We start from the raw sequence: 13,599 nt of genomic DNA, 5'->3' as shown, positions 1-13,599 counted from the left end.
TTTTTTTTTTTTTTTTTGTTCTTAATTTTTTAAAAGTAAACGTTTTCTCCAATTTAATAATTAAATTTACATCTACACAATTTTTTCTTTCTACTATGAAATATGCTGAATATTATATTAAACAAAATATAGTATCAATAAATATCCAAATAAATATTTTAGATAAATCTTTATTTAATGATTTAATAATTACAAAAAATATATTAAATCACATTAAAGCTTTTGTCATAATTAAAAAAAAAAAAAAAATAAGAAACTTCAATTTATATAAAATTAAGTTGCGATTAATTTATAACGATACAAATGAGCATATATTTTTAAAAAATAATAAGAAACAAATAAAATCAAATATTGCTAATATCAAAAATGTTGAAAAAGAAAAAGTGAATTGTTTTGAAAAAAAATATTTGAATTGTAATAATTTGAGTAAAACACAGGAAAATAAACTTTTTTTTAAAGATAACCATGATTTATGTAACAAAACTATATATAATAACAATGAAAGAAATAATTTAAATAATGAAAGTAATAACAGAAATAATCTAAATATTCCAGTAAAAATAGAATTAAAGGAAAGAGAAGAAGAAGAAGATGAAGAAAAAAAAAGAAAGAAAGATTATAACAAAAAGATAATGACAAATACATCAGAAAGCATATTAGGTAATAATATTTTTATGAAGAAAATAAAAAAAATAAATGAAGAAAATGGATTAGATTATTTTGATATATTTGATGTATTAAGAGAAAAAAATGTTTTTACAAAAGATTTTTCTTTATTTAAAAGAAAGTATTTTTGTAAATATCTATTTTTACCTTCTATGTTATCAATATTAAATGTAAATATAAAATCAATTCATTTTATATTAGATAAAAAATTGAGTATTAACTTATTATTTGACATAACCGTTAATAAAAAAAGTAACAATTTTTTTGAAATAAATAAAAATAAGGAATTAGACAATATGTTAAAAATAAAAAAAAATATTATACAATGCAAATTATGTAATTCTGATATAATATCGTATTCAAATATTAATTTTATAATGCCACATTTACATTTAAACATAAATGATTTTTTTGAACATGCATTTTGTGAAGAATGCACAACCTTTTCTTATGATACTTTGAAGGATAATGATAATAATATGTTAATTTTTTCTAATTGTTTATCATTTAATTTTAACTTAATAAAAAATAGTGAATTACTGGTTGAAAAAAAATCAATAGAAAATTATAGATATATGTTTTTTTGTAATTTTTGTTATAATTCATTAGGTTATTTAGAAAATGAAAATGAAAATACTTACTCTTATCATGTTAATAAAAATATTTATGATAATATTAAATTTTTGTTCTTTAATTCTACGGAGGAGGTTAATAGGAATCAATATATAAAACTTGATAAGTCTCTATTTAGCTCTATAAAATCTTATGTAAATAATGTTGAAAAAAATGGAGAAAAAATAAAAATTGCTAATAGAGAATATTCAAGTGGTTTTGCAACTAAAAATACTAATGACATAAATGAACAATTATCAGATATTCAAATGAATATAAAAAAGAAAGATAATTTTTTAAATGAATATGTGGAAAGAAATGAAAAAGAAAAAAACAAAACTTTTAATTGTTTTAATGAAAATATTATAGAGAATACATTCAAAAATATAAAAAAAGAGAATAACTACCACGGTAATTTAAAAATCTATATATTTAAACATAAAATTAAAATGCTATTAGATAATGTAAACATTTTTAATAATTACACAGATTTAATATTTCTTAATGAATACATTCTTAATAAAAGTGAAAAATATAATACATTCTTATTTTATTTAAAAAATGACAAAAAAGATAAAATTATAGAAATAAGAGTGTTTATAAAAAATTTGTATATTTGTAAAATTATGGAAAAAAAAAAATATGATGATTTTTTATTTTTTCAGAAAGTAATGAAAATATTATATTGCTTAAAAAACAAAAATGAAATAAAATATGTAAATTCTGAATTAATAAATATTTCAAAAGAAATTTATGAAGATATTTTAAAAATGCTTATTAATTATTCTTATAAATCTGATATTTTTGAAAATAAATTTTTTTCGTATCTTCATTTAGTACAGTAGTATATAATATCTTCAAAATAGCTAAAAACTTAAATTATAAAAATTAATACTTGGTAAAGTAAAATCACTTTTAATAGTAATAATTAATTTTAATTATTAAGTTTTGCAATTTATATCTATTAAATATTTTACTTTCTTTTAATTTTGATTTTCTTTATTCAATTTGGTTCATATATATATTCATCAGTAATTTAATATGTTTTACTTTATTATTTTTTTTTTTTTTTTTTTTTTTTACATAAAAGGTTATTAAAATTTATGAATGAGTCATAACTTAATTTATATTGTAGAATTATGAAATAAAAAAACAAAAAATTAATAGTGTTTGTGTAAACTCCTTTATAAAAAAACTATAATTGAAAAATATACCAAACATATATCAAAACATGTTATGTATTAAATATGAAAAATAAAAATGGAACAAAATTTTGTAGAAAATTAAAATAAAAAGGAAATTATGTTTATAATTATTTGTTTGAGATTAGGGAAAAAAAAATGTAAAACAGTTATATTATGCTTTTTTTTAAAGTAATTATATAAAATATAAGAAATAATTAAAGTAGGTATAATTTTTTATATTAATTTTTTAAAAAAATTTTGAATGGTAAAAATATAAAAATTTTTAAATAAAATATAAATATGTATTATATTATTTAAATAATAGGCAAAATTTTCATATATATTTTTGATGTTGCACAACCAACCGTAGTTCCTAATAAAAGAGATAAATAAACTATATTCGGAACCAATTGAAGATATTCTCTTTTATTTTTTTTGTTGCATACTTCAGGCAGTTTCAAAAAAACAGCATTACTAATTAATCCATTTGTAAAACCAAATATATATGCTAAAAAAATTAAAAATATAAGATTATTGAGAATATAATGTTTATATATAACAATAAGTGCAAAAATAGGAAGTAATGCAAATCTGAAAATTTGAACACATGAATAAGATAAAAAGGATATTTTAATAAAGTAGCTGCTTAAATTGTGAACTACAAGACGAGCTGAAGAATCTCCAAATAATAACACTCCTGATAAAAGACCCTTTGATTCTTTTTGTATATCTACGCTTGTTGGGAATATGGATGGATATATTTGATATGTGAAAAAATTTGTAAGAAAACCGACAATCATATATTTCCAAATCATATTTAAAGATTGGAAAGAATCAACTAAAATAGTTTTGTTTATTAAAAGCCCTTTATCACCATATTTTTCTTCTAATCTTTTTACAAAAGGTAAATTATATATTTTGAATAATATCAAAAAGCATATAATAGATAGCAGAGAAATTGTTCCACAAAATAAAGAAAACATGTTACAGAATTTATTTTCATCATTAGGAAATAATACATATGCACCCAATACATATAACAAAAAAACTAAAAATCCAGAAAGTGATAACCCACACACATATGCACTACAATAAGGCTTTTTAAACAAAACACATATTTTAATGGTAGTCATTTTAGCTATACATAAAATAAAACCTAATGGGATTGCACTAAATATTATAATTTTGTGGCCTATGTGATCTCGTTTAAAAAGAATAACTAAATATAATATTCCTAAAACAAACACAGTTAATATAGGTTGATATAAATTCCATTTTAATCTATAACTTCCAATCAAATGTAATAAAACGCATACAACAATTACAATTATACTCTCCATTATAGCAAATTCATTTATCATAACATCGCTTACATTGAATGCACTTTTAAAAAAATCGGCCATTGATATTATTATAAAATAAGGGGCCTCTGATATTATAGCCATTAATGCATAAGAGATTGATAACCAAAATGAATATTTTTGTTCATCTAATTCATCATTTTTTTCTATTTCCACTTTATATATTTCTTCAACTTTTTTTATATTTTCACTTTCATATGTCTCTTCAATATGTGTTTCAGCCGTATTAACAAATTTACTTGTATCACTTATTTTAACACAAAATGTCTCCTGTTCAAACATTTCTCAATACAATATATTTTTATATTCAAAAAAATAAAATGAAATAATTATAAAGAATATTTGTAGCAATGTTATGTAAATTTATGCACTTCAATCAAAAAAAAAAAAATAAAAATAAACAAAAACGTTTTTAGAATAATATTATATGCATTTCCATGTTCCTGAGATAAAATACAAAAAAAGAAAAAAAAAAAGAATATATATTATTTATTCATATTTAATGTTTTCCTTTAACTCATTTAAGCTATATGTATAAAATGATAAAAAATTAAATAAACCATATGAGAAAATATGTACATATATTTAATATAGAACCCACTTGAATAATAACATAAAAAAAAAAAAAAGTAATAAAAAATATAAATAAAATAAACAGTTTTATTCAATATGTATTACTACAACATGTTAATTTTTAAAATATAAAATATTAATATTAGTTTTTTTCTTAAAAATTTCACTAATTTCATTTAAAAAAATAAAATAATGTATATAAATACTAATGAGAATATATTATACCTTAGTTCTATATATATGTATATATTTATATATATATATATATATATATATATTTTTTTTTTTTTTCTCCTTTAATCCATTATATCAAAGCATTTTTAATAGGATTAACAAGGAAAACACTTGAGATCTTATCTCCTTTTTTGTTTTTTTTTAATTCATTTATAATTTTTCAGTTAATCCATGTAGTTTCGTTTGTTGATTGGCCACAATTCTTATTTGGGAGTATTGTATGTACTCACCTTAAAATTTTTTTGAAAACATATATATTTTATTTTATTTTATTTTTTTTTTTTTTTAAGACTTCCTATTTACTCAAAAGAAAATATATTAAGAATATAGTTCTTTATTTGTTTTATATTATTTAATTTAATTTAATATATTTTATTTTATATTTTTTTTTTTTTTTGAATGTCATTAATGTTTTAAATAATTTTTTTAATACCATGTTAATGCTAGCAATTACATATTTATTAATAATTAATACTATATGCATTAATAAATGCATAAATAAGAATGAATTTTATATAAAATATTTAATAAATGCACATTTTTTATTGATTATATTTCTTTATTAATAAATTTTATTCTAAATTTATGTTCTGTTTTTAAATATTTTCGTTTATAATAGAACATCTATGTTTTAACATTTATACGAATTTTAACTTAAAAAAATCATTTTTATATATTTTTCAACATTTTTCATGCATATCTTTATTTTCTCTCATATATTTATATGTAAAATTAGGCATTTTTTTTTTTTTAAACTTTTATGTAAATTATTTCTTTATAAAAAGTATAAAATGCTATAATAGCTAACGTTATTTTTATTTTGCATTTAGGATATTAAATATTCTTATATTTTTTTTTTTTTAATACAGAATTTCTATGTATTTTATTTTACTTTGTTTTTTTTTTTTATTTTATATACCCTTTAATTTTAAAGATTTTTTTGAGAAATATTTCTACTTTTAATGTGAATAAACATAAGTTGTTATATTTAAATTAAGTTTTCTATATTTAGGAAAACAAACGTTAAATTTATTTTTAAATTAAACCTTAAAATTACCTTTTCTACAATAGAAACATAAGAAACAAAATAAAGTACTTCAAATTTAAGATAACATCACTTTTTATGAAAAATTAAAAATATTTTATTTATTTTATTGATTTTTTTTTTTTTTTTTTTTTTCTTGTAATATATTATTTATTTTCTTCTTTAAATGTCTGTTTAAAAAAATTTTTTTGAAAACAGTATACAAAAATATACAATTTATGAAATTGTTTTTTTTATGAAAATATGAATAAAATTTTATATGGAATTTTACAGTTTTTTTTTTTTCATTTTCTCTTTCATTTAATAAATATATGAAATTATAATTTTTTTAATATTTCCTTAAAATGTAAAAACCTTTGGTTTTTTTTTTTTGATTTTAAAATGAGACTTATACCTTTTTTTAGCAATTTGTTACTTCAATTGTTTAATTATAAAATAATATAAATTAAAATTTATTTTTATGTATTTTATAAATTTTTTTTTTTTTTTCAGAAATATTATATTCATTTATTGAGTTTTTATTTTTTTAAATTATTATAAATATAATTAATTGTATTAACTTCAACATATATAAAATTCATTTTATTTTGAAAATATATATATACATATATTTTCGTATAATTATGTAATCTCATATATTTATTTTATTTAAATTGTTGTAATTTAGTAACCTATCAAAAAACATAAGAAAATGACGAAAAGAATTATAAAAGATTCATTATCAAATCAAAATAAAGATCAAAAGACTAAAATTGAAAAAAATGATAAGAAAAACATATATGAAGAAAAAATAAAAGAAAATAATAACCGAAACATTTTAACATTAAATAAAATATTGGAAGAAAAAGATACAGAAAATAAAAAGAAAGTGAAAAATAAATTAATATGTAAAAAAAAAATTAGTACTAACACAAATGAAATGAGAATTATTACAATTCCTAGACAAAGAAAATCATCTGTTTTAAAAAATTGGTTAGAATTAATAAAACCAATAGTAACAAATTTAAAATTAGAAATACGAATGAATAAAGATAAAATAGAAGTAAGAACATGTAAATTAACAGAAGATAAAAACAATTTACAAAAATCATCAGATTATATAAAAGCATATTTACTTGGTTTTAGTATAGAAGATGCATTAGCTTTATTAAGAATTGAAGATTTATATATTGAAAGTTTTCAAATTCAAGATGTAAAAATGTTAAAAGGGGATCATTTATCTAGATGTATTGGTCGAATTTGTGGGAGCAACGGATCAACAAAGTACGCTATTGAAAATGCAACTAAAACTAGAATTGTAATAGCAGGGGATAAAATTCACATTTTAGGTAGTTATAATAACATTAAAATGGCTAGATATTCAATTTGTAGCTTAATTCTTGGTTCTACACAAGGAAAAATTTTTAATAAATTAAATATTTTGGCAAAAAGATTAAAAGAAAGATTTTAAGTTTTTTAGTAATGATAAAATTTTGTTTTATATATGTATATACATACGTACATGTTATTTTAGCATTTGTTTTTTTTTTTTTTTTTTTTTTAATTATAAAAATGTTTATTTTTTTTAAGATAACAAAAAAAAAAAAAAAAAAAAAAAAAAAAAAAAATTAAAAAAATATAAAATATTGACCTTTATTATTAAAAAAAGAAATTAAATTAATTAGATTCTTTTTTAAAATTCAATAAATTCAAACAATGCTTTTTTAATATATATATATATATATATTACTTGCTTTAAATAAAACATAAAAATGAAAATATTATTTTCATAATATAAAATGCGAAAAACATATAATCATATTCTTTAAATTTGTTTAGAAGTATAAATATTTAAAAAAAAAAAAACGAATATCTTTTTATATAAAATTAGTTATATGATATATATGCACATTTTATATAAAAAGTTATGCTTATTTCTTATAAATTACTATTTTTAAATATAAATTAAAAAAAGAGAGAAAAATATAATACTATATACTATTTAAATTTTAAGTCTATTTTTTTTTTTTTTTTTGAATAAAATCTTATTATAAAAATAAGTGTAATATTAGAAGTAATTATTGTATAAATATATATAGGGAAAAAAAATATTTTCTTTATATGCATTTAGTTTTTGCTTATATATTTTATTTTATTTAATTTATAAATTTTACATAAGGTTAGTTCATTCATATTATCCATCTACTTCTATTAGAAAAATTGAAAATGAAAAAAAAATAGACTATTTTAATTAAAAAATAAAAACATAACAGTATAATTTTTGTTTTAAATTTTTAATATTGCTACGATTCTTTTAAAATAAATTTACGTATATATAAAAATAATTCTTAATGTGTAAAACTTTTCTTTTTCTTAATTTCATAAAGTAAATTTTTTTTATCAAATTTAGAAATAAAAATAATTTAAAAATTTTTTAATTTTCACTTTTTAATTTTATATACATCTTTCTTTTTGTATAATTTACTCTAATATGTATTAAAATAAAAATTATATAAAAAAAAAAATTGTAAAATAAAAGTTACATATAAAATATGAAAATTTAAAATAATCACTTGAAAAAAAAGTAAAAAATTATTTATTTATTTCATATATTTGTTACACATACTGTGTTACACCTTTTTACGAATACGTTTTATCAAAGAGAAATATGAATAATAATAAATCCAGAAGAATAGTAGCAAAACAAAAAAAAAAAAGAAAAATGAAAAAATTATTTTCTCTTTTTAAATGGAAATATTAACACATTTACTATAAAGTTTATATACATATATTATTATATTTTACTTAAAAGTTTAATTTTATAATAAAAGAATAGAAAACTATTTTGCTATATTTAACTTTTTTTACAGAAGAACTTAACTAGTGAGAATATAAAAAAAAAAAAAGAAAAAAGAAAAATACACTCATTAGCATATATATTTTTATTTTTTAGTTATTATAACTAACAAAATTTTTTATTAGATAAATTTTGTTGTAATAGTTCTATTTCTTTTTATTATACATTATTTCTTTTCTTATTCTCTACATCATATATATAAAATATAATATTAAAACTTTTTAAATTAAAATTTTTTACCTCATGTGTATTTCCATGCATAATTTTTAATAATAAACTTACTCATTTTTTTCTTTTGTTTTTTTTTTTTTTTTTTGGCCTTATAAATATGAATATATACCTTAGTCATTTATTTTAAAGAATATATAAATATACACACATATATATATATATATATATGTTTATCCTTTTATTTTCTATTAATTTTTTAAACATAATTTTATGTTATATTCTTTCTTCAAATTATTGTATATATATTGTAGATATTACATGATATACTCGTTTTACATATATATTTATATATATATTTATATATATATTTATATATGTTTATATATATATATATATATATAAAATGATTATAGATGAAAAAATATGTATACTTTTATTAATATATATATTGATAGTTAAAGAAATTAATAGTTCCATTTATTTAAAAGATAATTTTTTATTTAAAAATTTGGTAATAAATAAGAAAAACCTCGATTCATCTTACTTTTATAATTATGATAATTTGAAATGGGATGGAAAAATAGTTGCTATAGGAGATATACACGGGGATATTGAAGGTTTGAAGTTAATTTTAAAACATTCTAATTTAATAGATGAAAATGATGAATGGTGTGGAGAAAATGTTTTATTAATTCAGGTAGGAGATATTTTAGATAGAGGAATATATGGGCCACTTATTTATGATTATTTATTTGATTTACAAAAAAAAGCAGTTATAAAAAATAGTAAAATAATTTTAATATTAGGAAATCATGAACAATTAAATTTATGCGGTTATTATAATTATGTCAATGAAAAAGAAACACAATTATTTTTTGAAAATAATTATAATTACAGATCATTTAGTTTTAATAATAAAAATGGAAATTACTTCAAAAAATTAATTAAATTACCTTCTATAGTAAAAGTTAACAATGCAATATTTACTCATGCAGGAATTAGCAAAAAAATGTCTCAATTTAGTATAAATTTAATAAATTTAAAAATAAGATTACAAATAGAAAATAAGTGTAAGATTCTTAAGTATGATAACTATAATTACTTAAATCATGATAGTGTATTGTGGTATGATGATTTTTCTTATAAAGTAAGACTTAATCATCATGAGGGATGTTCTGAATTATTTCAAATTTTAAAAAAGTATAATTCAAGTTATTTAGTTGTTGGTCATACAAAACAAGTATCACATAAAATTGGTTCTTTTTGTGATAACAAATATTTTCTAATTGATACAGGAATGAGTTTATTCATGAATAATGGTATATCTCATCCAAGTTATCTTCTTATTGAACAAAACAAATTTAAATCTATTCATTTATTTATAGAATATAGAAATAAAAAAAAATGTTCTAGAGAGATTCATTTACATAATCCTTATAATAAAAAACTTTGTATATATTCAAAACAAATAGATTTTTAAAAATTTCCTTTTTTTTTTTTTTTTTTTTTTTTTTGTTGTTGTTATATGCTGGAATTTGTCCTTCAATTTATTGGATTTAATTCTTTGCTTTTTTTTTTTAGTTTGTTTTTTTAGTGTTTATTTATTAAATTTATTTTTCAAAATATAAAAAAGAAATACACATTTTTATATTTTGTAAAAAATTATTCTTTATTTTTTTTTTTTAATTCTTTGTTATATATAATTTTTATTCATATTAAATATACATATTATTTACAAAATTTTTTGCATGTACTTTTTATTATCTTTCTTTGAAAATTTTCAATTTTAAGCAAATTCAAAAAAAAGTTGTGAATCAAATTGAAAAATAAAATATGTTTAAGAATATTATTTAAAAATATTTTTAAAAAATTTTACATGTTATTTTTCTTATTTTTGAAAAAGTAAAAAAAAATTATATAAGTATTTTATTTTGTTTTTTTTTTTAATGAATTACAAAAAAAAAAAAAAAAAAAAAAAAAAAAAAAGACATCATTCTTATAGTTTATTAGAATAGTATTCAAATATCAAATGTTTAATATTAAGATAAATATAATTTAATGATTCTTTTTAATAAAATTATAGGATTTTTACTTGTTTTGATAAATTAAATATTATTTTATATATATTATAAAATAAAAAAAATTTAAATAATAATAATAAATATTATTAGTTTCTTTTATTTTTAATATTTCTTCTTTATTTAGCATTTTTTATGTATCTATTTTAAAAAACCATTTAAATATATAAATTTTTATTTTGTTTAGATTTGTTTTCATAATTTTTTTTTTTTTTTATTAAAACTTTTTATAATTTTTAAAAGTCAATATATGGGTTTTAAAAAAAAAAAATATTTACTAAATTATTATAAATTATCAAATTAATATAAAAATTAAATGATTATATATATATATATATAAATTTTTAGGGTAACATTTTATAATTAGATTAATATTATTATAAATCATTATTCTTATCAATGAATATTTAAGTGATATTCGTGTATTATATATCTATATATATGAAAATTATTTAAATATAAAAAAAAAAAATATGCATAATGATATAGTTACAGATAAAATAATTATCCTTTTTAAGTTGTAATATTTAATTTTTTTTAAAATTTTTTGTATTTGAGGCAAATATGAATTTAATTGATTTATTTTTTTTATATGTTGCATAATATGATAATTTTGATTTTTTAACTTAAAATTTGTATTTTCGCCAATTGATATAATATTGTCTAACTCTTTTAAAGAATATTCTAATGCATTTCTTTCTTTAAATACATGATTAATTTCATTATTATTAATAAATTTATTATTTTCTTTTTTTATATATATATTACAATTGAGGTATATTTTATCAAATGTATTTTTTATGCTTTGTAACTGAATTTTAAATTTATCAAAAATACTTAGATATCTATCAATTTCTATAGAATAAGTACTATTTTTACTAAAGTAACTTTTCATTATAAATAAATTTTCTATACCATTTTTATGACAATTTTCTAATTCTTCTATTTTTTTTTTATTATTAGATATAAATTCATATATATCATTTTCATTTTTTTTTTGTATATTGTTTTCATACAAATTTATCCTTTCTTTCAATTCACTTAAATCTTTTTCAAATTTTATTTGCAAATTTCTTATAGTTTTTTTATATTCTCTGTAACTTATATTATAATCATAATCATTTAATTTCTCTTCATCATCTAGAACACTGTAATTTTTTTTCATTCTTGTGTATTTATTAAAAATTATATTTTTTTTTTTTTTTTTTTTTTTTTTTATTATTATCTAAAATTACATCTCTTATGCAATCTTCTCTTATTAATGACAATTTTTTTTTACCATTATTTATATAAAATGTATATGGTGACACAATTTATATATATCTTAAATAATAAATTTTATATATCAAACTACTTTTTGAAATCTTTTAAACATTATTAAGAACATACTAAAAATACAAAAAAAAAAAGTAAATTTTTTCTAATTAAATATATAAATTGAACATAAACACCTTGGAAATATTCAAAATTAAAACCCATAAATATATAAATTAATAAAAGAAAAAGCAAATAATGTTTAAAAAATAGATATAAATATCTTTTTTTTTTTATTGTGTATTTAAAAAAATATATATATATATAAATATTAAGACTTATTTTAACAAGAGAAATATGTTTTAAAAATGAATCAAACATATTAAATTATTTCAAAATTAAGTTTTATCATTACTATTTTTGTTATATTTATTACTACAAAAAATTATATTCTTTTTAAGAGTAATAATTGTATATATTAAACAAGAAAAAAAAAAAAAAAAAAAAAAAATTTTTTTTTTTTTACTTTTCTGATTTAAAATTTTTTATAGGAATTTAATTTTATAAAAAAAAAAAAAAAAAAAAAAAAAAAAAATATGAAATTGTATTTATTTTAGTATATTTAATTTATAATTAATATATTAAATTTAAAAAAAGAAAACAAAAAAGAGTTTATAATGTAACCATATGAAAAAATTCTAGGAAAAAAAAAATAGTTGATATATATATATATATATATGTAAATGTTATTAAATAGTGCATCACAAATTATTTTTCTACATTATTTTTATAATATAAATAAATAAATAAAAATGTTCATATATATTTAAAAGTTATATATGTTCGATAAAATTTCTTTTTTCTTTTTTTTTTTTTGTTATGTATATTTTCTTTATTTAACAAATGAATTAAGTTTAAAAAGAAGTTGTTTTATTAACCCAAATAATAAAATAGACATATGGAAGAAAACAATCTCAGAAATTTACAAAAAAAGTACATTGAATGAAAAAAAAAAAATCATTCAAAATTTGAAGAGGAGACATAATAATTTAAAAAATAATATATTAAGAGGGAAAGAAAATGATGTTATTGAAATGAATGGAACAGTTGAAGAATGCTTAGCTAACACTAATTTTATAGTAAAAATTTCAAATGGAGAAAAATTCTTATGTTTTATTTCAGGAAAATTACGAATTAATAAGGTAAAGATTAATTTAGGTGACCTTGTTAAAATTCAAGTTCATAAATTAGATTTTGAAAAACGTAGAGGAAGAATAATTTTTAGGTATTTACAACAAGCTACTTTAAAAAAAAAAAAATAAATAATTTAAAAAGAGTGACAAAATTTTTTACATAATGCAAAAATCTTATATTTTTTTTTTTTTTTTTCTTTTTTAATGTTATAAAACAAAAAAAAAAAAATCTTAAAACATACTTTATACTTTAGTTCATTAAATTATTTTATTTACATAAAATATTATTTATTTAAAATAATATTTAGAATATAGAATTATGTTAATGTTATAAGAAATTTATATACCTTATAAAAAAAAAAAAAAAAAAAAAAAAAAAAAAAAAAAAAAAA

The 13,599-nt window shown here is 16.1% G+C and overlaps 6 protein-coding genes across 6 annotated transcripts; 4 read left to right on the top strand and 2 right to left on the bottom strand.

Moving 5' to 3' along the window:
• Positions 1-95: 95 nt before the first annotated feature.
• PGAL8A_00228900 (conserved Plasmodium protein, unknown function) lies at positions 96-2,123 on the top strand (the record flags this gene model as incomplete). Its single annotated transcript, XM_028671012.1, has 1 exon — positions 96-2,123. One exon carries the CDS (start codon positions 96-98, stop codon positions 2,121-2,123), a length of 2,028 nt encoding a protein of 675 aa, XP_028527707.1.
• Positions 2,124-2,776: 653 nt separating this feature from the next.
• Positions 2,777-4,105, bottom strand: NT3 (nucleoside transporter 3, putative; the record flags this gene model as incomplete). The annotated part of the gene is made up of 1 exon (XM_028671011.1): positions 2,777-4,105. The coding sequence occupies one exon, from the start codon at positions 4,103-4,105 to the stop codon at positions 2,777-2,779; it is 1,329 nt and encodes a 442-aa protein (XP_028527706.1).
• Positions 4,106-6,366: 2,261 nt separating this feature from the next.
• On the top strand, positions 6,367-7,125 carry PGAL8A_00228700 (small subunit rRNA processing KH domain protein, putative; the record flags this gene model as incomplete). Its single annotated transcript, XM_028671009.1, has 1 exon — positions 6,367-7,125. One exon carries the CDS (start codon positions 6,367-6,369, stop codon positions 7,123-7,125), a length of 759 nt encoding a protein of 252 aa, XP_028527705.1.
• A 1,960-nt stretch (positions 7,126-9,085) lies between these two features.
• Positions 9,086-10,162, top strand: SHLP1 (shewanella-like protein phosphatase 1, putative; the record flags this gene model as incomplete). The annotated part of the gene is made up of 1 exon (XM_028671008.1): positions 9,086-10,162. One exon carries the CDS (start codon positions 9,086-9,088, stop codon positions 10,160-10,162), a length of 1,077 nt encoding a protein of 358 aa, XP_028527704.1.
• A 1,046-nt stretch (positions 10,163-11,208) lies between these two features.
• On the bottom strand, positions 11,209-11,925 carry PGAL8A_00228500 (conserved Plasmodium protein, unknown function; the record flags this gene model as incomplete). The annotated part of the gene is made up of 1 exon (XM_028671007.1): positions 11,209-11,925. The coding sequence occupies one exon, from the start codon at positions 11,923-11,925 to the stop codon at positions 11,209-11,211; it is 717 nt and encodes a 238-aa protein (XP_028527703.1).
• Positions 11,926-12,853: 928 nt separating this feature from the next.
• On the top strand, positions 12,854-13,336 carry IF1 (translation initiation factor IF-1, putative; the record flags this gene model as incomplete). The annotated part of the gene is made up of 1 exon (XM_028671006.1): positions 12,854-13,336. One exon carries the CDS (start codon positions 12,854-12,856, stop codon positions 13,334-13,336), a length of 483 nt encoding a protein of 160 aa, XP_028527702.1.
• Between the last annotated feature and the right edge of the window lie 263 nt (positions 13,337-13,599).

This window comes from Plasmodium gallinaceum (assembly GCF_900005855.1).
Source record: "Plasmodium gallinaceum strain 8A genome assembly, contig: PGAL8A_v1_76, whole genome shotgun sequence".
Classification (NCBI taxonomy): domain Eukaryota; phylum Apicomplexa; class Aconoidasida; order Haemosporida; family Plasmodiidae; genus Plasmodium; species Plasmodium gallinaceum.
The sequence above is the reverse complement of the archived record's forward strand: the minus strand, read 5'-3'. Positions and strand labels throughout refer to the sequence as shown.